The sequence below is a fragment of the Perca fluviatilis genome, chromosome 20 (genome assembly GCF_010015445.1).
Source record: "Perca fluviatilis chromosome 20, GENO_Pfluv_1.0, whole genome shotgun sequence".
NCBI lineage: Eukaryota > Metazoa > Chordata > Actinopteri > Perciformes > Percidae > Perca > Perca fluviatilis.
Window position 1 is genome coordinate 23,993,463 of NC_053131.1, and position 25,879 is coordinate 24,019,341.

A 25,879-nucleotide genomic window follows, 5' to 3' on the forward strand; every position below is an offset into this window, starting at 1 on the left:
AGTAGTACTAAAATGAATTGCTGCTTAGCATTTTTGTGAAGGAAAAAACAGACCTTTTTGAACTGTTGCTTTTGGCAAACACAGAGGTAAAGAATGAACAAGTGGTTTTATTCATCCATTCTCAAGAGCTTTCACCCTTTTAATGTGAGTATTTTAAATGTTTTTAAATCATATCGAGATACCCAAATAACTTTTTGCCCCTCATCATTGAATCTTAGGGTCTGAGTCAGGAGGAGATATGGGGGGTATATTTACTAAATGTTGAAAGCAGTAGCTTGAAATCAGCTGCTAACATGAAACATTTGAACTACTGCATAGGACAAAAACCCAGCAGGAGACTTTTAGCATGTGTGTCCTGTATATAGTATTTAGAAAAGTGGAAATTTAGATAATAGAAATTGGTCACTTGACAGTTTTTTTATACATCTTCTTATGCTCATGTCAGTTGAAATATCAGCAAAGATTGCCCAAAGAAACTAAGACTAAAGGTCTTGCTTCTTCAGACTTCCAAAACTGGATAAAAATGGGCATAAAATTCAACCGAGCAGTACAAACCATGTGTTTTAAAGTCCAAACAGTGGTCTAAAACTAATAAACTGGAGGAAGCTTCACGTTTCATTTTTTTGTGTGCCTAGTCATAGTTGACACACCTTCCAGTAAACACAGCCTGTAGTGTCTTGTTTGAGGGAACTTCAGTGGATCAGAGTCCGCTGTTCTCACTGAAACTCTGCTGTCCAAACGCAATATCATTCTTGTGCAATTCGATGTCGTCAGCTGAACAACTGCAGGTGAATCACCGATACTCCGCCCGCTCACTCACCTGCTTTTTATTTTGTTGTTAAAACATTTTTTCTTTCTTAACTTGTCAAAGTTTCCATCGGATTGTCCACCTTTCTAGCGGCTACGCAGGTGTTTGGCTTTTCTTTGCCGTTTTCCTGCGATGAATGAATCAGCTTCCTGTGCACTGATGAGCGCAACAAATGGCTTAAAGTATCTGTTCCGCTCTAATCTGTTCTCCTGCTCCATCTGTCTCCACTGGGAAGCACCTGACACCACCTGTGCTGAATATCTCCCCCTCTCTCCTGGGCTGAGAGCATTGTTTAAGGGGGATTTATACAGGGGATGATTGTATAGGTTCAGGATCTGAGGCATCTTCAGGCATCACTGCTGAGGAATGTAGACTAAAGACTGGAGAACTTCCTTCTTTTTGTTTCTCACTGTCTGTGTTTGTCTTGTGCTCTCTTTTGTGTCCGTCTTTGTTGCTCTCTTTCCCTCCTCGCTTTCTCTCATTCTAATCCCTCCTACCTCGACAAATCCATCTGCAGGTGTAAGCTCTAGCATGAGAGCTTGACAGAGCCTGAGGTATACCTGATGATGAAAACCCTCATACAAGTGTCCAATCTGGGATTTGCTACACATGCTGTTTATTTCTTTATTTCATCTAACACTTGGCCTTCTTCATGAGAAGGGGTTTGCATGTCAGACACTTGATCTTTGTTTGAGAAACACGAGCTGAGAGATCCATGTTCCCAAGCCCTTCATTTGGTTCAGAGAAATTATAAGCCTTGTTCTTCCCGCCCCACAATTTGTCTCCTGTTTTCTTCCGTTAAGTTTTCCTTAACCAACCTGTTGTTGGATTCCGCGGCTGTGGGATAGAGACGGTCTGCATATCTCTCTCGCTGCGAGAGGGAGACAGAAGTGGCTTTTTCTTGGCTGTGGGCTCAAAGAAGAGGGTTTGTTTTTCCTGCAGTAAGTGATTGTAGTAGACCCGTGGAGTGTAAACACGCTCTGATGTGCGGGGCGGCCCTGGACACAGCGGACACTGCGCAGGCCATCTCGCCCCATGAGGTTTGAGGTTTGGCCTGACCGATTGTCCCTTTGTTCTGTTTTTCACTCCCTTACATTTCCCACCCACTTTCACAAGCTCCCTATTCACCACTGCTGACAGTGTGAAATTGATATTTTACAATACCTTCTGTTTGTCATTAATATGGCAAACTTGTTTTTGTCAGATGGAAACTTGTGGCCTCCAAATGGAAACTCTGTGCCTCCACGCAAACAGATAACGCATTCATGTAAGCCTCTCCGCCCGCGAGAAGTGCTGCGACAAACGTTTGGAGTTTGTGTTTGGTGTTGTTTGATGCTAATTTGCACGACAAGCATTGCATAACGACGCTACTGCTAAGAAGCGGGCAGTTGTTTGCAGACGTGTGTAAAAAAACTCATGAATGCCGCCTTTCATGTGTCTGTGCCAGGAAGCTATGTTCGCCCCATGACATGTGAGCTGCTGGAGTTCTTTCTTCTCTTTCAAATCGAACCCAAACTGTGAAAATCACTCCACCAGCCATCTTATTTCTCTGAAATGGAGAGAAATGTGTATTGATGGTGTGCATAGATATGAACATCTCAGATAATTTAATAGCAGCAGTCCCAGGAAGTGAGTTAAAAATGAAGAAAAGGTTTGTTTCCCTATTTGGGTTCACCCTAGAATTGACCCTTGACATGTCCTGCCTGTGGAAATGTTGCATTCTTTCGTCAAACGAACAGATTGGTTCAGCGCGGGTGGCTTTTTTATTTATTCCTCCAAATCTTAAATTGATTTATTGCTTAAAGGAGGTTCTCTCTATTCTTTGTATTGAGCAGATTCTTAGCAAAAGAAAGTGTTTTGTTTTTCCTACTGGCCACTAGGCCTGCACGATTCGGGAAAAAATATGAATCACGATTCTTTAGCTTAGAATAGATATCACAATTCTCTGCCACGATTTTTTTGTGTAATGTTTATTGCACACATGAACCATGACAAAACAAAACAAATTGGCAGTAGACAGACAGTAAACATAGATTTGTTTGGCACCTAAAGCACATTGCGCATCACCACAAGCCTGTAGACATAGAGGCTTCAATGAATAAAGAAAATAAAGTACATACTGGCCATTTAAGTACAGTAGGCTACCAGAAATAGTGACATATAACACATTGAACTAAATATGGCCCTGATACAGGCTCGATCTGAACTCCTTGAACATGTCTTAACATAATTAAAACATGTTAATGTCAAGGTCAAATGCTTTCAATAAATTAATTGAAGGAGAAAATAAAATACTTTTTTTTTTAATTAAATCGTGAACAGGGGTGAATCGAGATGGCGATTTTATAACGATTTATCGTGCAGGCCTACTGGCCACATCGTCATACGTATATTGTTGTTCAAGTCTACATTTCATCACGGTCACAACTGCTGAGATTGTCCTCAGTTGTCCTAGCACAAATGTGTTTGGTTGAATCACCTAAAAGGAAATGACCTAAACACACAGCACACTATGACAACATCATGGCCACCACACAGGTTTTGCAGCTTAAACCGAGTGTAAAGATTAACCGTTCCCTCGTTGGTCACTGCGGACGCATGAATGATTGCACAGGAACACGTTGCTAATGCAAGGTCTGAAGCTTCAGTTGCACACACAGGTTTTGGGAAGCGGTCACCTCCATATCTTACTCATCTTCACATCTTTGATGAGTCACAGCCATTTGAGCTTCATTGTTGGAAGCTTGCTTCCAACAATGAGCTCAGTGTGTCTCTTTGACACAAAACAGTAAAGACACAAAGGAAAGATAAGAGAGAAACAGGAAGTGGGACAGCTCTGTTGGTTTTAATTTTGTGTTCTTAATAACAAAGATGGCCTGATATAACAGGATCGTTCTGCATTTCTCTGGTGTCTCATGGGTGTGCCCTATCACTTAGAGTGATGAAATTGAGTGTCTTTGCAGATGTGGCGCCCTCTACTGCAGAAGCGTAGACATACACTGGCATGAAGTCCAATATTTGTTTGCATCAGAACACTTGCAGAGAGAATCTCACTTCTATTAGATTACTTATGACGAGGCTGTGTATCGTCTTCAATATTGGTTTTATATTAAAAAAACTGTGTGAAATATCTGTGAGATGCGTGTGATAAATGGCTGTTATCTTCTTGTCTTTTTGATTCCTTTGCCATCTTTTCTCCTCAATTGTTTTTTTGTAGTTGTTTTTTAATACAAATTTTTTTCCAGATTAGTTTTGCTTTCACCAACTTTTAGTTATACCACTTGTTTATTGATTCTAGCTCAAGCCACAGTTGAAGACTTCCAGATACGACCCCATGCCCTTTATGTCCACTCCTACAAGGCCCCCACCTTCTGCGATTACTGCGGGGAGATGCTATGGGGTCTCGTCCGGCAGGGGCTCAAATGTGAAGGTTAGACACACACACACACACACACACCTTGTTGAATACAACAGAACCGTGCTGTGTCATCGCAAGGTTTTTAGCTAACCAACTCTACCTTTCACTGTATCTCTGGGGGGGAAAATCACTCTTTCCTACTGTAGCCACAAGCAAACACCCCAAATCTCTGACTTCAACAATGTATCAGGGAGATATTGAAGCAAAAAAAACAGATTTGGCAGTGTAGCCAGTGAAATGCTTAACATTCAGATCCCAGTGGAATTATGGCATGTTGGCTCGCCTTTTCATTTTTTTTTTGGTCCTCATTGGATCAGATTTGAATTGTACTCTTTCATTTTCATGTCATTAGGGTGCAATTGAAGTCCCTTCTGACATATGAACTAAATTGATTTATTTACCAGTGAAACATTCATAGTCATAAATTCTCCTCAGTGGGGCCATCGTGTGGCTGATTTGCAAAGTAAAAATATGTTCACCCCTTATTCACCTCACAGGTTGATGTACTGTAACCTGTAACATTTATACTACCTTAGTGTTTGTGACTGATGTCATTTGTGTTTTCATGTTTTAAGGATGTGGGCTAAACTACCACAAGCGCTGCGCCTTTAAGATCCCAAATAACTGTTCTGGTGTCCGGAAAAGGCGATTGTCCAATGTCTCACTGCCTGGCCCCTCCCTCTCCGTCCCCCGACCGGCACCTCCCGAAAATGCCGTGGTCATCCTGGACGAGGTGAGTTCTGATTGTGCTTGGATAGAAGTGAAGAAACCCTTCAAAGAGCGCTGTGAAAAGTTGGAAAAGACATCAGTCTCTGCTTGTCCTCTGAATGAATGGGAGGTGATGTTTATTATCCTCACACATAAAAATGAGCTGGCCGGAGTTCAGACATTATTCTAAATCAGACTGCGAGCCAGGTGATTTGGCCAAGAATGTGAGACAGTCAATTCGCATGCTGCTCACAAGCTTGGTTTCATCTGTTAAACTTATCAAATTTGGCTCGTTTCCATGGGTGAATCTCCTGGGCCCCTGTTGTAGAATACCACTGATGCAGAAAATTGAATTGAGCTGCACAGAGCTCAGTGGAGAGATCCTTTTTATGACACAGTTTTTGCATAAGCCTACACTGGAATATTCCCCTCTTGTCTGTGTCGCCACTAAAGGTCATCAGGAAATGTAATTATACTAATGACATTAAAAGTCCAAGTTTCTGTATCTAGTATCTAAATGAAGAAAGCTTCCCTCTCCACTTCTGTCAGAAGCTTCCAGACTGCTTGATTTATTCATATAAAATCCAAAGTAAATGCTCATACGTGGTAAAACATGACAAATCTAATAACCGTCTTCAGACCACTAGGATCGTGTTAACTATGCAAAGTCATGCTAACTCTGTTTGACAGATTTCTTTTTTCCCTTTTCCACTTATGTCTTTCTCTTCTTCTACTGCCATATCATTATTCACTCAAATACTCCCTTTGAGGCTGTTGTTCCTTTATTTTCCCCTTTCACTTCCTTCCTGCATATGGCTTTTTAATTCTTCCCAACGTCCCTCCTCTTCTTACCCCCCTCCCATCCTTCCAACCTCCGCAGCAGAGGTCCCATCAGGAGGCAGGGAAGCGGATCCTGTCCTGGAGTGGCAGGCCTATCTGGATGGAGAAGATGGTGCTGGGGCGGGTTAAGGTTCCACACACCTTCGCCATTCACACCTACACTCGTCCCACTATCTGCCAGTACTGCAAGCGTCTGCTCAAGGGTCTCTTTCGCCAGGGCATGCAGTGTAAAGGTACAACTATATATGAACAGTTTTAAAGACAATGTGTCACTATTTGGTGATGCTTTACTATAATTCTATGTGTTTGAGCCATTTTTTAAATTTATTTCATCTGTCAGATTGCAGATTTAACTGCCATAAGCGATGTGCTTCAAAGGTACCTAGAGACTGTTTGGGGGAGGTGGACTTCAATGGAGGTAAGTTCTTCATCCAAGTTCACAGGATTCCGACATTTCCGATATTTGCAATTTTTAAATATTTGCATATTTAATGTATTTGTGTAGAGCCAGCCAGTCCTGGCCCGGACTCGGACACTACCATGGATACTATGGAGGTGGACAGTGGCGACATGGATGGCGGCAGAGGACTGGACGACCCAGAGGAACCCTCCACTCCAGATGAGAGGATGTTCGACATGGATTCTCCCTTATTGGATCGAGAGAAGGACGAAGAGCCGATCAAGACAATCAGGTATGTTTGAAGATGTTGATTTAAGTAGAGGTTATCCAGTTTGACATTCCTGCATTTTCATGGCTGCAACCCCATTCAGAGACAAACATTATGGCTGATAATGTGCCATTGTAGATTTTGTGTTGATGAAGAGTAGGTGGCCTGATTCAAACCGGGGACTTTGCGGTTATGTTTTAAACCACCAGGTCTAACTGCACAATTCCTCTGTTTATTCTACACCAGCAGTGTGCGTTTTATGTTTCCAGTAGTGTTGCCACTGCTTCAAACATAAAATGCATCACTTCCTGTGCAGGATTTCTGTTAGGAAAGACCTAGCAGACACTGGGTGGTTAGAAAAACAAATATAAAAGGTTTCATAAGCTGGCTACAGGTCAATTGAAATGTAACCTGTTACTGTTTCAGTATATTTAGCCCTGACAGAGTAAGTAATTGCCATATTGATTCATGAAATCTTAATTTTGTGTGTATGTCTAGCCCTTCCACTAGCAGCAACATCCCTCTGATGCGGGTGGTCCAGTCCATCAAACACACCAAGAGGCGGAGCTCCACTGTGGTGAAGGAGGGCTGGATGGTTCATTATACGAGCAGGGACAACCTGGTAAGACTGATAACCCCAAAAGCCCAACAAAGGAGCCCAGTCTGAAATGGGCTGTGCTTAGCCTGTATGCTGGGGAAAACTCCTTCTCCAAAGCTGTTCACATGTGTTGAATTCAGCACAGAAGGTATTTTCCTCATGAAACTAAACTTTAAAGCACTGTAATGTTGGTAGGTGATGTGTGTTTTGTCGTTTGGACTAACTTGGCGTTCCTTTCCCTCTTGAACAGCGGAAGAGACACTACTGGAGGCTGGACAGCAAGAGTCTGAGTCTCTTCCAGAATGACACCGGAGCCAAGTTCTACAAAGTAAGTATAAAACTATCATCTCTGCCTTGTTCTTGGAAAAGCATGTCTTGTCCTCCACATCAAACACACAGAAGCATTTATTAAACTGTCAGAAAATGGTAGCCTGGGAAAACCCTGACGAACTTCCGGCTAATTTGAGATTTGCTCTGCAAGTCATTCTGGCCAAGAGCCCATTCAAGCCCATTTCCAATTTTTCCAAATCGAGGCACTAATCACAACCGTTGAGGCAGGCTTTACACCAATCACAACCGTTGAGGCGGGCTTTACACGATGACGATAGCGCAGCGACGGCGAGCAGCTTTTTGTTTACATTGTACCCATTGATGCCGCTGTCGCTGCTACGTCACTCGGATCGTTGGTCTGATTGGTTGAAGGACTATCCAATGCGCCCAGAGGCATTTGAGCGGCGTCCGTTGGTGACGCCCCTTTGGAAATGAGCTGCGAATGCACCTTGCCCAGACCCACTCTCAGTTACAGCTGAGAAGGGTCTGGTGTCAGCCAGGCTAAGAAAATGGAGCAGCTGGATGCAAATTGATTCAATGTTGAGTCCCCGAAGAATAATATCTATAAAGTCCCCATGATAGCGCCATAGTAGTGACAATTTACCTTTACGCTACTTTCTTATGATTCAAACGTGGTGATTGTTGAAGTCATTAGGAGTGATTATTTTTCATATCCACGTTTGAATATTGTCTGTCACACTTATGAGAGGTTTGTTAATGCAGTCTAACCAGTGGTCGCTGTGTGACTCAGCTTGAGGGCTGTCTTGTTGCAACTGTAAACTACCCTGAGGTCAGTTTGGCCCACTGAAATTTCCCCTTGTGGTTTATCACCCTGCTGCCTGGTCTCTTTCCTTCAAGAAGCAAAAGGATCAAGTCACTAACAGTCACTGTCTTTAGCTCCTGTATATCAGATCAGATGGGACATTTGAAGGGGTTTTGAAGAAAAAAAAAATCTTTTTGACAGGCATTCCCAAGTTTCAAAAAGAAATGTGGACTTACAGGAAAATTTTGATGCACCATTATTCCATAACCAGACGTGTCAAAAGTATTCACATTCATTACTCAAGTAGAAGTATAGATACTAGGGTTTAAAAAGACTTCTGTAGAAGTATCAACTCAAGCTTTTTACTCAAGTAAAAGTGTAAAAGTACTGGTTTCAAAACTACTTAAAGTATAAAAGTAAAAGTAATGTAAGTACATTTTAGTACAATGCAAATACATTAAAGAACCATATATGTGTAGGCCTACTACTGAGCATTAACATGTGTTTCATGGAGCGGAAGATATGATGACTAGTTCCTTGTAAGTATTGTAATTAGCTCGTGGTACTTGGGTGCGCAGAGCTTGCGGCTCATCCAAAAGGAGTTGTTTTTGCATCCAACCATTTCTAAACATTCTTCCAGGTAAGGCCAGGGATGTAGAAGGGTTGGCTGGTCTTCCTGGCTATCAACCTCCTTGCTGGTGCTTGGTTGGGACATTTCGCTTGAGTTCTCTTGAGTCTCTGCCACGGACAGCTTCGTACTAGGCTACATACGTCTGCTATTTCTTGCTGGACTGTGACGTGATTTGTGTCATGTGCAGGTGCAATGGATCGCGTACAAACCAATAGGGTGTCGGAATGGTATATGTTTATAATTCTCATCCAACCACAATCAAATTCACTCTATCTGGATGGCGCAATTTATCTGGATAGGTTTTTGTTTTTTTGTGTGTGTTTTTTTTTACGATGACAAGCCGGAATGAAAACAAGCCAAACTGAAATAGGAGTAACGAGGCTATTTTTAAAATGTAAGGAGTAGAAAGTACAGATAATTGCGTGAAAATGTAAGGAATAGAAGTAAAAAGTCTGCTGTAAAATAATCACTCCAGTAAAGTATCCAAAATTTAGTAAGGTAACAAAGTATTTGTATGTGAATTCTTAAAAACTTGACAATTAGTTTTAAATTGGAGTTTTGATCTTTTTAAAAAAAAAAATGTTATCCATTCCAAAATAAGTGGTGGCTGTGAGTGAACCACTGTAATTTCAATATGTAAAACCAGTTGTGTTGTGTGACACTTCCCCGCTCAGTGCCAGCACCGTAGTCAGTCATTACACTGCCGCAGGGGCTTAATAGCACAGTAATTATACACTGAGGACCAAGGGAGGGAACTACAGCCTGCAAGGTAAAGACTTCCACATGTGTGTTGGTGGTTGTGCGTGTGTAGGGTGGGGGGGATGTAATCATTTTATTGTTGATGTTGCTTTGTGTGTTTTTGAGACTTTGACACTTCCTTGAGCTGTGGTCAGCCTTGTGTTGCAGTGGGATGGTGTGTAGGATGCAGCAGAGTTTCCAGTGTGAGAGTCGACACGTTCACTTTTGAGTGTGTGCGTGTCATTCAAACAGGTGGTTCAATACGCAGCTGTGTCCATAGTCCTCTTTCTTACTATCTCCCTCTTATGCTGGTTGTAAAAGAAGCCTGAACAAAAACTTAATTCCTTCACCCCTCTCTCCCAGTTACTCTGTCACACCCTGCATCCCCTGCCACTAAAGCCTTGGAGAGGAAACCTCAGCAGCGACCGACTCCTCAGGGTGTGTTCACTGGCAGCTTTATGTGGTTCTTTATTATCAACTTGGCACTCAGCTATGTTTGAGACCTTCAGGAGGCTAATTCAAGGCTAGCTGTAAATGCCTTCTTTTCATGCTTCAAAGTTCAATCTTTTGTTCCACGGCCGCTGCCTCAGAGTAGCAGATTTTTTTATCCAATGACAGATAACGTGAGAGGATTTCCTGCACATACATTAGACAAATGTTCTTTCAGGGTGTTTCTTCTCTGAAACCACAGATTCTCCATATGCTCGTGTGTGTATACGGGAAACCGTCTGTCCTGGGCATTTTCCTCTCATTTCTCTGAAGTTTCTAGCCTGCTGCTCATCAGTGTGTGGCCACTGTCCTCCCCGCTCCTCTTTTCTTTATAACTCCAATCTGATTAGTGGTGGTCGCGTGGTGGCTTGCTTGCCAGGCATGGCAGCCATTTTCTCCATTTGGAAGCCATAACGGCTCCGTGTTTGAAGATGAGACCCCTGTACTTGTGGCTTTCTCTGAAGAACCTTTTTATGGGGTGAGGGGGCTTCTCTCTGTCCCTGCCAGATTGAGTCCTGTCATACTCAAACGTTGCACCAACACACACACACACACACCCACCCACACACACACTGCCCTGCGGAGGAACGGTAGTTGCCGTGTCTTTCGTCTCAGTGGCTAGCGGTAGCGCCAGCGGCTCGTGCTCAGATGGGGCCTCTGGCTGGCCCTGCCTTGTAATCAAGGAACCAGAGCACTTCAGCCGCCGCAGGACCCGCTCACGTGACCCGGCCCCGCTAACCACAAGCACTTCATCTGATACTCTGTGGTGAGCCACGCGGAGGAGACAGCGTGTGCCTCTATGAGCCCCCATTGGCTGGAACTTCTCTGTGTTTTTTAATTTTTGACCCTCCCTCCTCTCTTTGATTTGACAGTGAATTTGAAAGGGAAGGGCGGGGGGGGGGGACTTTTAAAGTGTGCTCAACTGGCCTTTCTGTATGTGCTCATAAGAAAGAGAAGAGTCAAGGAGAGAAAGTTAGAGCTGGGACTATATAATCAACACTGTGATTACACCCAATGATTTGGGAGACTTTTGGAGTGCGTGAGTGTTACTACCTGTATTATTGTTTCTGTCTTGTCATTGTTTAGGTCGTACATTATATCATTTAGCATGTTTCTGCTTAAATAAGATTTTTTTATTTTTTATTTTTTTCCAACTTTAAAAAAGTGCTGCCTACTTTTACAAAATTAGTAACTTGATGTCTTTTTGTTTTTTTAAAGCAAATAGGAAACTTGTTGACTTGGTAAAAAGAGCCAATTGTTTTAAGTTATTTAGCTGTAGATCTATTTTATTTATGTATTAGTTTTTCATACATTTAAAAAAATGTATTTATCGAATAACTATCCAATGAGTTATTTCTGTATAATTATTTTTTCCTCCTGTTTCTTACCTCTCCTCCTTCTGTAACATGACTTATATAATACATGTTGGTACTTAGAAATGTGGTTGGGCATCTGCTGTTGGACCACTATACCCTTTTTTGTTTTGTTTTGTTAAGGAGTATTTTTTTACGCCAATATATTGTTTATACCTCAGGTGTATTGGTTGACTGGGCAGGCAAGGCAAGGCATATGTATAGCACATTTCAGCAACAGGGCAATTCAAAGTGCTTTACATAAAACATTAAAGAGCAGTTAAAAATGATTAAAAAATAAAAAACAGGCAGGACCATATTTCTTTACCATATCATCCACCACGGGCCCCGCAGGAACATGTGACTTTATACTCTGTTACCCATAACAAGAGTGGAAGTACTTCTCTTTACCTACAATATAGCCGTCGCTGTAAGGCTTAGTTTAATCAAGGCAAACTTTGCAAAATCCTAAACAGTTCCAACTGTTTTCCTTTAGATTTTATCATAAAATCTATGTCACACCTGCGTTGGAGAAATTCTCAGAAATATGTCCGTTATCTATATACAAGCATAAAATTGACAGTGCAGTATAAGAAATTAACAATTATTTAAAGAAAGTCAACATCAAAAAGAAAGGTCTTCAGCAGGCTCTCACTTGATGAATATGTTCTGGATCTAATTTATTTGAGAAACGCAGAAGATAATATTTTGTGTAACTAGTTGTGATCTCTGTCCCTCACCCGTCCCACAGGAAATCCCTCTGTCCGAGATCCTCCAGGTGGAACAGTCCAGAGACTACAGTAATCTGGCCCAGGGCAGCAACCCACACTGCTTTGAGATCATCACAGCCACCATGGTCTACTATGTAGGGGAGAACAACTGCAGTCACTACCACAGCCCCTCTCTGGCTGCCTCAGGAGTCGGTATGGATGTGGCTCAGGGCTGGGAGAAGGCCATCAGACAGGCTCTGATGCCTGTCACCCCTCAGCCCAGTGTGGCCAGTGCTGCTGGCCAGGGCAAAGATCATAGTAAGTACAAGATTACAGCTTTCTTGTGCTTAAAAACATTTTTTTGTGGAAGAAATGGAAAAACAACTTCAAAAAAATGTCCACCAATCGTATTAAATTAGACACTGGAAAGTCAAAAAGTGATTAAGAGTGCTCTTTCATGATGTTTTCAGTTAATATAGTCCATTATGGGATGGGTAAGATACACCATCCAATCCATATCCAAACCTTTTGGCTGGCAAAAGTCATTTAATTTCTGAAATTAAGACAGATATACAGTATAGTTTGTAATACACATCAGTGAGGCATGTTTTCAGTTTGTGACTGTGTGCCGTGTCAGTGATAACTTGTGATATCACAGGGTTTTTTCTGACTCAACATGGGACTAAGTAGGTAACTTCTAGGGCCACAACAAATGAAAAGTCTTCCTTTTCCTTGATTATGTGTGTAGAAAAGAAGGGCCCTCTTCACACCACCTTGGCTAAAGCGGTCAAAAAAAACGTTTAGGTAGCCAGCATTAGCTTTCGATAGACAGGGAAACCCCTGCGTTAGAGTCTATAGGCTAAAGGAGGCTTTGAAGCAAGTCACTGTTAGAAGATGACAAAAGTGACACATGTCTGACATGACTATACAGAAACTGAGCCTCCCTCACTGTAGTCAGGTGTTATAGGTCAGAGAAGCTTAGTCCTTAACATAAAGACAGGAATTGACAATGAGCGGTATAAAAATGTCCTTGTCCCTTCCTCTGTATTCATTTATTTATTAAGTATTTGTAGATAAACCGGTAAATTATATGGCTATTTAATCTGCAAATATTGCTGTTATATAGGTGGTCATTTCTCATTACAAAGTAGAGCGTGTTTTATTAAGATTGAAATTACATTTTTGTGCAAAGCATCAGCTAAATGATCACATCATGTTTTCTACTTGTTTTTATGTCTGGCTTTTCTATTCATTGGGCTAGTAGGCAGTATTAGCCCCTGCGGCTGTTTAAATTCCCAGTTATGAAATGCATTGCATGCTTGCACCATTTAATCACACATAGTTCCCCAGATGAATTTATAGCCAATTTATTGTGTAATAAATGTTTCATTAAGTGGGGCCGTGACTTATTGCATGCAGCTGCAATAAGCTTGAAAGTTGTGGAGAAAACAATACTAGTATTTGAGCAATGCGTCTTTGACTACGATTAAAGATTCATGCTTATGCTTTGGTACAGTGACGTTTTTTGAATTGTTGAATGTGGAAACATCATGTCTTTTCCTCTCCAGAAGAGCTTTCCATCAGCATATCTGTGTCCAACTGCCAGATCCAGGAGAATGTGGTAAGTGGGGCTTCTTTTTTCTTAGACGCTGTTGCACAATTTCCCCGCACAGTCTACACATGCATGCATTCATGTGCTATTAAAGTATCTGTTGTGGTAAAATCAGAAACTGTATCATACTGTTTCTTTACCAAAACATCCAGGGGAAGCTTTTATGCTGCACAAATAGGGAAGCGGCTGACCCGTATTTTTGGTAAAGGGGTTTTCATCTCAGTTGCACTTCTGCATTGAGTGAAAGTTAGTTGTTTGGCAATACCAGAAAACATTTTTGGAAGAGCAAAACATTTTTTTATCTCCGGGCTTTTAATGATGTAACCTTTACCGATGTAAGCATGAAGAAAGTCAAAGAAAAACACAACAGTAACAATGCAAATTATTTCTGTATAGGATATTGCCTCAGTGTACCAAATATTCTCTGATGAGGTGCTGGGATCTGGCCAGTTTGGCATTGTGTATGGAGGTATGTTTCACTTTTGATATGGTACAACTAACATTTGATATAGTACAGCTCTACTGTGTGTATTACATTCATAGGCTATTTACTCATTTTACCGTGTCCTGTAATATTTTAGGCAAACACAGAAAGAGCGGCAGAGATGTGGCCATCAAGGTGATTGACAAGATGAGATTTCCTACTAAGCAGGAGAGCCAGCTAAGGAATGAGGTGGCCATATTACAGGTAATGACAAGAATCCATCAATAATAGCACACAATGAAATCAAAGTCTAGCATGTACTGTCAGTATGAGAGGCCTTGGCTGGAGCCTTTCATTATACAGTACATGCTACAGACCTAAGTTGTACCCCCACTATTCCTGAATCAGGGTAAACACGTTGTCTTTCTGTGGTTTCCCTCAGAATCTGCATCACCCGGGTATCGTCAACTTGGAGTGTATGTTTGAGACACCGGAGCGGGTGTTTGTTGTCATGGAGAAGCTGCACGGCGACATGCTGGAGATGATTCTGTCCAGCGAGAAGAGCAAACTGCCTGAACGAATCACCAAGTTCTTAGTCACACAGGTCCGTGTTGTAGAAACACACTTCTCATCCCTTTGCTCAAGTCTTCAAGACTAAGATTGCAGTACCTGACGTTACTATATTCTCTCTGAAAGCAGCTGATCACAAATAAAGTTATAATCAATTAGATCTACAGCATGTTTCATTTCCTTTCCACGCTGTATACTTTCAAATGGCATCTTCCTTAAGTTCTTGCTAGCTTTTTTGTTGTGTTTTATTTTGTATCATAGATCCATTTCCCTCTCTCCCTGTCCTCCCTTCTGCTTTTTTGGGGTGTGTTAGCACACTGAGCCTCTGCTGCAGCTCTGGGGCCTGTTTATTCTTGTGGTGAGCTGATTGGGGGGAATTGTTTACGGGATTGGTCTGCATGGCATCACGGCCTCCTCCCTGGCCGTGGATTACAGTCTGCAGTGTGCTGGTGGCTTTGTGGCCTGATTAGAAGAGCAGCAGGCCCCTGGGCCTCCGTGGATCCCGGGTCCCAAACAGGAGCCGGGTCATTAAACAAAAGCCCCATTAGCTGCGGTGTGCCTGGCTCTGATGTGGCCGGGAGGACTTCTGTCAAAGTCAGGGTCAGGCTAGGGGAGCAGGCGCACTGTGGTTTTGGTACAGGGCCATAGGCAGACATGCATTCAGCGTCAGCTTACACCAGGCCTCGTGGATATAAAGATGGGATGATGAGATGAGTTCATGTGTCATTATGTGAAGGTACGGGTCAGCATGGAAGTATTTAAGGGCGTTTGTATGCTTATACTGCTGTTATTTTTCCATATAGCAGCATCATAGATCCTACTGCTTAGATTATACAAACATTACTCTGTTTATACCAGACACTCCATGCATTAAAACATTTACATTCTGGAGTTTATATTATTGTCATCTGGATTTTTTTGTTTTTAGCTAAATCTGTGCTTTTTTTACTTTTGCTTGGAACAGATCCTGGTGGCCTTGAGACATCTGCACTTCAAAAACATTGTTCACTGTGACTTGAAGCCCGAGAATGTACTACTGGCCTCCGCAGAGCCCTTTCCTCAGGTACAAAACAGATATTTGTGCATACAGTTTATGTATGTTTTTTTTTGTGTGTGTGTGTGTGTGTGTGTGTGTAAATACGCTGACCATGTTTTTTCTGTCTTCTCACAGGTAAAGCTGTGTGACTTTGGCTTTGCCCGTATAATTGGCGAGAAGTCGTTCCGGCGGTCTGTAGTTGGCACTCCGGCCTACCTAGCTCCAGAGGTGCTGCGCAGTAAGGGCTACAACCGCTCCTTAGACATGTGGTCAGTGGGAGTTATTGTGTACGTCAGCTTGAGCGGGACATTCCCTTTTAATGAGGACGAGGACATTAATGACCAGATCCAGAATGCTGCCTTCATGTACCCACCTACGCCCTGGAAGGACATCTCTGCAGAGGGTAAGAAGACGTAAAACTGTTTGTTTGTTTGTTCCCTGAAGGTTAGCTAGTCTGTCCTTCACTCTTGTCAGTGCTTGGCGGCATGGTTGCACCTGTAGTTTAGTGTCAGAGCGAAACTCAGACATGTAGCCTCAGAGCTGTCCTTACCACCTACATGTCTGGGGTGTCTGTACTTTGATCTGACTTGTCTTTGTCTGTGGTTGTGATGAGTCACTCTCAAACCTCCCCGGCTGCCCTGGCTGCAGCTCCTCCCACACACAGAGTGAAATATATTACAAGGTGAAACAACTGATGAAGGTGTTGATGCTAATGTTTAGTAATCCAACAACAGTAACCGCTGTTCTTGCTGAATCTGAATCATTTGCTGTGAATGGCTATTGCCCTTTTAAAAAGTCACATCCTTTGCTATGCTGTTGGTATGAGATTATATATCTTCATCTATCGACAGTCTGCACGTTATCAAATTCCCTCACAGCCGGGGCGCCTGGGTAGTTCACTTGGTTGAGCGTGCGTGCCGTGTGCAAAGGCTCAGTCCTTACCGCAGCGGCTGCGCGTTTGATTCGGACCTGTGGCCCTTTGCTGCATTCCCCCTCTATGTCCCCTTTCCTGTCTTTAGCTGTTCTGTCTAATAAAGGCCTAAAATCCCTCAAAAATAATCTTTAAATTCCCTCACAGCCACAGATCTGATCAACAATCTTCTCCAAGTCAAGATGAGGAAGAGGTACAGTGTGGACAAGTGTCTCAGCCATCCCTGGTTACAGGTAACATATTACCTTATTTTCTTTGACCCTTTAACCCAAATCACACTCTTTCTTCTCCGAGTCGTAACTCAGTCAAATGTGAACACACAGACATGATACACATACTGTTAGATTCATTATGAATTACACTTTCCGAGGATAGTGCCTCATCATCATCACGTTTGGAAGTTTTTTTCAGTATCAACTGATACACTTTATGTCAGGAACACCTCCTCACTAAGTAGTACATTGTGCTGGACTATTTTAAAAGTTCATGTATCTTTCCCTCAGGACTATCAAACATGGCTGGACCTCAGGGAGTTTGAGACGCGGCGAGGCGAGCGCTACATCACCCACGAGAGCGACGACGCACGCTGGGAGGAATACGCAGACGAGCACAGTCTCGTTTACCCCAAACACTTTATCATGGCTCCCAACCTTGATGACATGGAAGAGGACCCCTAGTGGTACAGGGGACTTACTACACCACATGTATTAAAGGACAAGGATTGTCACAGGAACTTTTTTCATGAAAGCTGTGGGAGCGGCGTATTTTCCCTCCAGAACTGTTTGTTGTGGAAACGGATCATAAGCCGATCAGGTGGAGAATCACCCTCCAGAGGCTTTCAAAGTGGGGGAAAGCCAACAGAATTTGTAGCATGATGCACAACTGCTACAAGCAGTACGCAGGTAGAGATGCGTGCCACAGAAACGCATTAAGAAACTGTCCGGAGAGAAGAGTGTTCGTCTTCTGTTTGCACGATATCAAAACATTCCATGAACTTACTCAAGTTTGGTTCATTCGGTCACAAACCAAAACAAGGTGAACTTAATAGTTTAGTTGTACACACAATTTTGGATAACTTTGAGTAATAATATGACTCTGTTCTTTATCTTTATGTGAGAGAAGACATCGGAGAGCGAGAGCTTACCCCAGGAGTAAAGGGCACTTTTCACAAGGGATTTACAGTCTGAGGATTTAAAACGTTGAGTTTTGTTCTCATTTCCCAACTGTTTGTGAGACTGTCCTTTGGTATGAAACTGGAACTATCACATATATTTGTATGTTTTAAAAAAAATATATATTTGTGGTAGATTTTTGCACTATTGCAATTGAACATAGCATTTGAATAGAAACACTATTCGCTGCTACAGAGAGCATCCAGTCTAGGTGCAGAGTTTTACCCAGAGATAATCAGCAGAAAGTTGATGCAACTCGCGCGGTATTGGCTGCTTTGTCACCATTTATTTTAAACAAACCTCTTCAGGTATTTCCCACCAACATGTCATTAGAGTATGATCTGTTACTGGCAGCTAATAGTGTGCAAGTTTGATCAACTTTCGCCTAGAGACAGTGACCAACAGACCCTGACCAAATATGTTCATTTTAATGTTTCCAAACCTTTTTTCTAAATTTACATGAATTTCTTGACTCACTGAATTGTCAGTAAATGCAATAATGGAGCCGTTATTTTTTTTCTGTTCAACATGAGGCTAAAACAACATGGACTCTATGTATGTTAGAGCATCATGTTTCTGTGTATCTTTTCCTGCAGTATTCTTGAATGTGACTTTTTAAGCACTCCAATTCTGGATTCAATGTGTTTTTGATGCTCCTTAGGTAGGTAAGTGTTGCATGGCCAGAGGCGGCCAACCGAGGTTTTACATAGAACAAAATATTGGTGTCAGTTTTCATTGTTTATTATGTAGTCTGGACCGTTGCAACACCCCTTTTTGTCTAGACAGTAGACACAGTAAAAACTAGGTATACTTAACAGTTTGGTTCACATGGGAGTTTATTGTACTACAGTTTTGTAGTTTTCTCTGTTGGTGTGTTTTGGGAGTATGTTCCTGTTTCCTGTTGTCCTCTTCCTGTCTTTGTTGCCGCTGGATTGGCAGGTGTCAGTGTTTTGTATATTTCAGTACATACCAATGGAATAAAAACTCATCTTCTCAACTGAGAATTAAACGTTTTCTTCAAGCTCTGAATGTCTTTCTTTTGTATTTCAGTGACTTAACTTGAAGTGTTGTGTATGTTGCATCACTGTGTGTGTGTGTGTGTGTGTGTGTGTGTGTGTGTGTGTGTGTGTGTGTGTGTGTAGTGGTTTAACATGTCAGATCCCATTCTCAGCAGCTGGATTTGATTGTTGCACCACACCGAGCAGTTTGCAGAGCCAGTCTCTCACCACAAGGGAGTAATGACATAGTTAAAAAGGGTGGTGGTGAAATGGGGGCTTGTGGAAGACTTTGAAATTGCTATCATGGAATCCCTTCCAGTATCAAACGTGTGCTTAAGATCTAGCCGTATGAATGAAACGTCTTATTCCTGGACTGTACTTCCATTGTTTGAAGGTACAGTTCACCGTAAACCACAGAAAAAGACAGCCGTCATTAATTTACCAACATCTTTGAAGTGTGCTTTCCCTGATTCCTCCGCCAATCTTCTCTGTATTTACCGTAGATACTGACCGACCACTGTTAGCAATCGTGGCTAGCACTATTGCAATGCTATCATCTAATAGCCACTGATGAGAGGTTGGAGATACTCTTTTTCTTTCTCTAAATGATACTCAATACTGCTCTCCTCCTGCATCTGTTAGTCTGAATGTTTTCAAGATGTGGATCGTCTTTGCAGGCCAGACGACCCCATTAACCTCTGTGGGGGAGACTTTTATAGAGTGAACAGGCACAAATACAACAGAACTGTTAGAGTTCACCGAGTTGGTCCTCACACATTACGCAGTGAACAAATAAAACCCAAACTAAGCCCACCGTAACATACCACATATTTTAGTGTAGCTTGTGTTAGTCAAATTTAAGGATTCATGGTGGAATGAGGTGTATACCTCAGAGAAATAAAATAGTTTTTTTTTTTGGTATAGTGATTTAGAAGTAAGGAGATTAGAGAAAAAACTGCTAGGGAAATAAAGTGCAATGTCTCCCTCCTCTGGCTGCACTGAGGTGTAAAATGTTCATGAATCCATGCCTTTTCTAAAACATTAATTTAAAAAGGTTTATGCTATGTTGACAGTTTCCACTTTATTAGGTACACCTGTCTAATCCAATCCAATCCAATATAACTGTCCTGCCATAAAGTCTACCTTTAAGTTTTTTACACCGTCATAGAGGTGCTAGTGATGTTTTGTACTGGACTGCCTTATATTGAAAAAAATATTCTAATATTCTGCCCCCCTCATGGGAAGGACAAAAAAATAGAAACTCTCAACAATGTAGTCCAGCAACCAAAACCACCTTTAACTGTGACCTTTAATAATATACACTGATTGAAGCAATACTTCACTTTAGTGGGGATGCCATGGTAGTTTCTCTGTACTCACCTTAAATCTTTAGTTTAAGACGTGCATGATTTTGTGACATAACCAATTTGGAAGCAAAATCGTGATCCAACATGCAACTTACACAACTGTGATGTGGAAGGGTGAAGCCTCCAGTGCACATAACACTGAATATGGACCTTTTAGGGAAGTAGGAGACATTTTTTGTCTGATAATTCAACTTTTAGAATTAGAAATATTTGCATATTCATAGATTCTGGATATTTGAATTAGGAGAAGGAATAGGTTATTTTTTGTGGTAGAGTAGAATCATTTCAAGACTTTTTAACAAGCTAACTGAACATGTTTGTGGAAAACCCATATCAAAAACAAATGCAGATTCCAACAAGAGTATTTTTAAAACATGCCTAAAGGGGGTCTTTAAAAATATTGTAAATATAAGGACAAATAAAAATATTCAGGAAGCAAATGAGTGACATAGGTGCTCATGTTTATTGTATATATTTATATAATGTCCCATGGGGACAATGCATGTACAGTAGCACTGTCATTGGACCCTCTCCACTGAAACAGGCAGTTCTCTTTGCGACCAGAAGGTGTCACTCTCTGTAGGTTAAAAAGTGAAATTGAAATGGAATAATCTCTGAAACAGTGTGTGTGTGTGTGTGTGTGTGTGTGTGTGTGTGTGTGTGTGTGTGTGTGTGGTGCATTTGGTTATTTTAAGATGAATACAAATTCATTTTATACATATAGAGCGTCAGGCTCTTGTCAGTTGTCTACAACATTTTAAAAAATGACCTGTGCCAGCTTTTCACACATTATAAGTGGATTCAGCCAAAGAAATCTCCTTTAGAATCAACTATAAAACATGTTTGAAAGGTCCTTTTAGAATTTACATGAATCAAGACTGTGCTGTCAGATGCGTGTCAGAAATAACATCTGCTGAAGGATCCGAGACAGAAATCTGTCCTTGTTGCCCTGATCCTGGGGTCTGTGTATATTTGTTGAGCAGCTTTGCCTGGTAGCTTCTCTGCAGGCCTCTCGTCACCTCAAGGAGAGGTCTGAGTGTCACGCATCCTCTGCTACCCCCCCCCCCACCCACCTCTCCCTACCTCTTCTTTACGTCCTCCATTCCTCCACTTCTCTTCTCTACTCCATGCTGGGTATCCATGGGCTCCAGACCAAACAAGCAAACAAACAGAACAACAGAAAAACCCATCACACAGACAAGGAAGAGATGGGGATAGATCTTGTTTGCTTTCTGGGCCAGTTTCATTTCACTATGATGGCAAAGAAGGCCTCCCAGGACACGGCTACCCGCACTTCTGTTTGACTTCCAGGGGGGACCAAGGTGGTCCTCAACACTAAAACATCATCTTGTGACCCAATACACAGCCACGGGCCTGTAGCCTTTACCTAAGCTGGCCCTGTACTCTTTAGCTGTGAGAAGCTTGTTGGTGTGACATTCAGCTGGTGGCCTTTATTCCTCTGAATGCTGTCTCTCAGGCACGATGACCAGTAACTATAATGATTCATTTGATGACTTAACACTGTCATCCCATATAGCCTTCATATAGCCATCATAATATTACATTACATTGTCAGGAATAAAGAAAGTAATTGTATAATTGTTAAACTGTTCCTTACGATACAGTAAGTGTCCATAACTAAAGTAACAAATACATTTATTCTACAGCTTTAACATTGTAGACTTATGCTTTTGCTATTATTATCAGTCCCTCTGCCTGTAACTGACTATAGCCCACACAGTATAGCCAGACTGTTTTACTTTTGCTTCCTGTGTCCTTGCTAAAGGGCACAAGTCCCAAGAAACACTCTATCTTCAATCTCTAATACAATCTAACAGCAACCGCAGAGGACATTTATGCCTTAAGCATGTGTGTATTGGAGACAAATGTGTCCAAAAACATGGCATGTGGTCGACAAGATCAACCTTTAATTTCCCTGCATGTTTACCTATTACCTAATGGCCTGAATCATGGAAGTTATGCGTGTCCATTTTCAGGGAATTTTAGGGAATGCTGATGAAAAGACAGTAAAGGTAATTATGTCAGATAAGAGATGTCTCTAAGTCAGAGTTTTAGACTGTGTATTCCCGAGAAAAAAAAGTCAAAGCTATGTGTGTGATTGCTGGTAGGGACATTAAGACGTTCTTTTGTTGTAAAAGCTGTGGAGAGAGGAAACGAAAGCTGGAAATGGTTTTCTAGTCCGGGAAAATGCAGATGAGCCATAAAGGTATGTTTGATTTGCTGACTCCAGCTGTGCCTGGATAATTCCCCTGACCCATCCTATGGACCTGGTTGCTGTGTGAGGCCACATGTACCACTGTTGCAAAGCAGGCAAGTGCAATACGCAACCCCCTGCCTGAAAGGGCTGGCCATTGAACTCTCAGGCAAGTGGCAATATTTGCTCACCTGAAATACACAGATCTTGCCAATTGGAGTCGGGGTGGGCTCAGGGACTCGGGAAGGACCCCTTGATGCAGCTGTGGCCCGGAGAAAGACCAGACCAGGAAGTTTTGTGGCTGGAGAAGGGTGGGGGCTCGCTTGGTGGGGGGCTGTTTAGCGGTGGCGGCCCTATTGTGTCTTAAAGGAGGCTGGGACCGTATTTGTTCGAAGCTGCAGGAGGCTGATGAGGTGCTAATCTGTTGAGTGGCTGTGTCATTGGGCCCTTGTTCCCAATAGCCTGTTAGCTGTCAGGGCCTGTAAAAAAAAAAAACACAATTTACGGGCCCCAGGCCAGGACTCAGCCATCGGTGTCCACGGGTAAGCAAACACAGATTGAACACTTATGTTGTTGCTCTGGTAGGGCAGGCTTTACCACCAGGCTCCTGGGGTGACACGTAGGCAGCCTCTTTTCAGCCCTCTTCATGAGTTGTCGGCCCCCTCTTTGCTCCTCTGTAAACACTACAAATTAGCCATCTGCATATGGATGGGCCCTCAGTCCATACAGGAAGGAGACAACTGCCTGGTAGAAGGGAGAAGATACAGGCTCTTCTCTAATGCAGACCAGATATACATTCTTCACTATCAGCTTTTAATTTCTACCCTCATGCATACAAAACACATAGCACATTCAGGCACAGTTTTTTTTTTTTTTTTTTTATATTCCTGCTCAAGAGAGTGTGAGAATTCGTTTTACAGCGCTTTGAAGCATGAGGATAAGGAAAGAGCAGGGGTGGCCGGTTTTCTGAGATGGGTTCGGGTCAGCAGTCAGAGGTAATCCCAAACTTGAATTTCCCCATCAGCCTGGAATACAGATAAGACAGCAGCAGATATGACCCTCACTCACTGACTGACTGAGTGGCTGATGGAAAAAGGAAATGGACCAAAAGCCTCTCTCTGATGTGGAGCTGAGATGTGTGTGTGTGTGTGTTTTCTCAAGAGGTCTGTCAGTGATGGTTGAGCATTGTGGTCATCAAAGGGAGATTTGTACTAAAGCTTAACATTATAACAATTCAAAACAAGATCAAAAAAGTTGATCAGTTAATTCAACTATCATGAAAAGGATGCTCTAGGTTATGCCTATGTCCCTTGAGTCAGTTAGGATTAGGAAGACCATCACTGATACATAACTTTTTAATCACAAGGCCAGGTTTGCCCTCTTGTCCATGCCGGATGGCTCTGACAGCATGACGGCCGAGTGTGTATGGCCATAGCTCATCATGGATTATGGCATCGGCTTGATTGTAGTGATATTTAGACACAGAGCTTCCCATGGGAGCCTGGCACTTTAATTAACATAGCACTACTGCCCCCCGCCCCCCCTGTTTTAATTGCCTTCAGTCTGTGATTAAATGTGTATTGACTCTGCAGTTGGTCCACTAATGAATAACAATGTGCTGATTTGGTGATATTAAATCTTTTGGCTCTAATACACATCCCATCCACGTTGCTTAAAGTTCAGACATTACAAGGAACCATGGCATCTGAGCACATCTGTGTCAGAGTGGAAGCCATATACAATTTATAAAATATATCACACAATCCACATAAAGTATAGAGTTTTTCATTTTGTGTCAATTCATTCAATCAATCAACCAATCACCTTTTTTAGTGTTCTTATGTGTGTAGTCTTAAATCTGAGATTTGTACTATAAATTACATCATTTTACCTGGAATGTTTTTAATGATGCATCCAATTGAACTTCACTTTTCAAATAAGGTGCCCTTTAAAACAATCTTAGAAGTTGCACCTAAATGTTATAATTCTAAGCCATTAAAAAGAGCGACATTTGGGTTGCGAAGGTGTTTATCCTTTCTATTTGGTAATAATGGAGTTATAGTATTAAATATATAATATTGTTGGTAATCCATTAATATATGTTCATGGGTGGCTCACTTTCAAATAAGCCATCACATTTGCAGTTATACATGTTGGTAAGTTGTTATTAAAGAGATTTAGATCTATGAATAATGTGGTCTAGCCAGCCAGAGAGTTTTTACAACATTGCAACCTGAAAGCTAGTCCTAGTAATGCTTATAACTGATCTATAAAGAATTAGAAAATCATTTATTAGCCATTACTTAATTCCCATAACATAATTCCTTTACAAAGGGTATCTTTTCACAAAGTGATCCCTTCATTTGTTTTAAACTTTACATTGCAACAATCTATACTCCTAAAGACTCTAATTTGGTGCACATGCATTCTTTAGTGTCATCTGATCTGTGCATCTCTTGGGATGCCACTGTTCTCACTCTACTCCTGTGGTCTAATAGATAAACTGTCACCTTGTTTGATAAATGAAGGGCAGCGGTCAACATAGGGTCCTTTACCATGACAAGAGAGAAGTATTGGAATTGCAGTGTCCTGGATACAGTCAACATAAAACATATCGAATGGCATTCTTCGCCACATTCCTCTCAATATCAAAAGGTGTGTATTTGAGGATATCCTTAGTGCGTTGACGCCTGTGTTTGCGCCCTGACCCACTGGGGCCAGTGCAATAACTTTGGACTCCCTCCCACACTGCATGTCGTTGCAATGACCACTCTCGGTTTTTATTTAGCTGGGTTGTGTGCCTTCCCAGTCCAGCCGCTTTTCAGATTCATTTCCAGGTAAACACAGTGTGGCCAGCCACAAACCTGCAGCCAACAGGCGTTGTCACAGCTGTGGCAGATAATGGCAAGTCCAAACTCCAGCCCGGCTCTGGAATGTTTACTGTCACCACAGGCAAGTTGGCAGCAAACATTTTTTTCCAGCACTTTCTAAGAGGAAGACTCTCTCGTTATTAATTTTATTTTGATGAATTACATACTTAACCCTTTGCCCTGTGCTGTTTTGTGTGACTTGGCGCACTCAGATGGATACAAAGGCAGCAAAAAAAAAGGGGACATGCTTAAGTGAATCTTTCAATTTCAGTTGAAAAAAAATCCTCACTTTGAAAGTTGAAGCTTAAAGTTAACACATTCCTGCCAACAACTCCTGGGTGTTTGAAGGAATGCTAGAAGAGTTCCGCCTTCCTCTCACAAACCAGGGTGCACCATGCCTGTTTTCACCCCCCGGCCCTGCACCCAAGAAAACCCCCCAGACACCCAACAGCATACGTACCAGAAAACTAGGCTTTGGGTGTCATTTTGGCCTCGCTCATGCAGGTGTTTGTGCTTTCACTTCTTTAACTGACTCATTAAACTTTTTTCATTTAGTGTTTGCCCTTGTCATAACCAGTAAAGGAATGACAACTGAATGTGTGAAATGTAACACTGATCATCATGTAGGCTA

The 25,879-nt window shown here is 42.0% G+C and overlaps 1 protein-coding gene across 2 annotated transcripts in view; it reads left to right on the forward strand.

Moving 5' to 3' along the window:
- The window catches only part of prkd3 (protein kinase D3), a 38,063-nt gene extending 19,236 nt beyond the window's left edge, over positions 1 to 18,827 (forward strand). The window contains exons 4-19 of one of the 2 annotated variants that reach the window (XM_039785698.1): positions 4,107 to 4,238; positions 4,802 to 4,959; positions 5,815 to 6,007; positions 6,115 to 6,192; positions 6,280 to 6,466; positions 6,941 to 7,064; positions 7,291 to 7,368; positions 12,095 to 12,371; positions 13,622 to 13,674; positions 14,062 to 14,134; positions 14,247 to 14,353; positions 14,532 to 14,693; positions 15,624 to 15,722; positions 15,831 to 16,098; positions 16,774 to 16,859; positions 17,130 to 18,827. In XM_039785698.1, coding sequence (XP_039641632.1) covers positions 4,107 to 4,238; positions 4,802 to 4,959; positions 5,815 to 6,007; positions 6,115 to 6,192; positions 6,280 to 6,466; positions 6,941 to 7,064; positions 7,291 to 7,368; positions 12,095 to 12,371; positions 13,622 to 13,674; positions 14,062 to 14,134; positions 14,247 to 14,353; positions 14,532 to 14,693; positions 15,624 to 15,722; positions 15,831 to 16,098; positions 16,774 to 16,859; positions 17,130 to 17,303 — 2,249 coding nt within the window. In that variant the 3' untranslated portion in view covers positions 17,304 to 18,827. The remainder of the gene's footprint in view (positions 1 to 4,106; positions 4,239 to 4,801; positions 4,960 to 5,814; positions 6,008 to 6,114; positions 6,193 to 6,279; positions 6,467 to 6,940; positions 7,065 to 7,290; positions 7,369 to 12,094; positions 12,372 to 13,621; positions 13,675 to 14,061; positions 14,135 to 14,246; positions 14,354 to 14,531; positions 14,694 to 15,623; positions 15,723 to 15,830; positions 16,099 to 16,773; positions 16,860 to 17,129) is intronic. The other variant, XM_039785699.1, reaches the window with a different exon arrangement.
- The last annotated feature ends 7,052 nt before the right edge of the window (positions 18,828 to 25,879 follow it).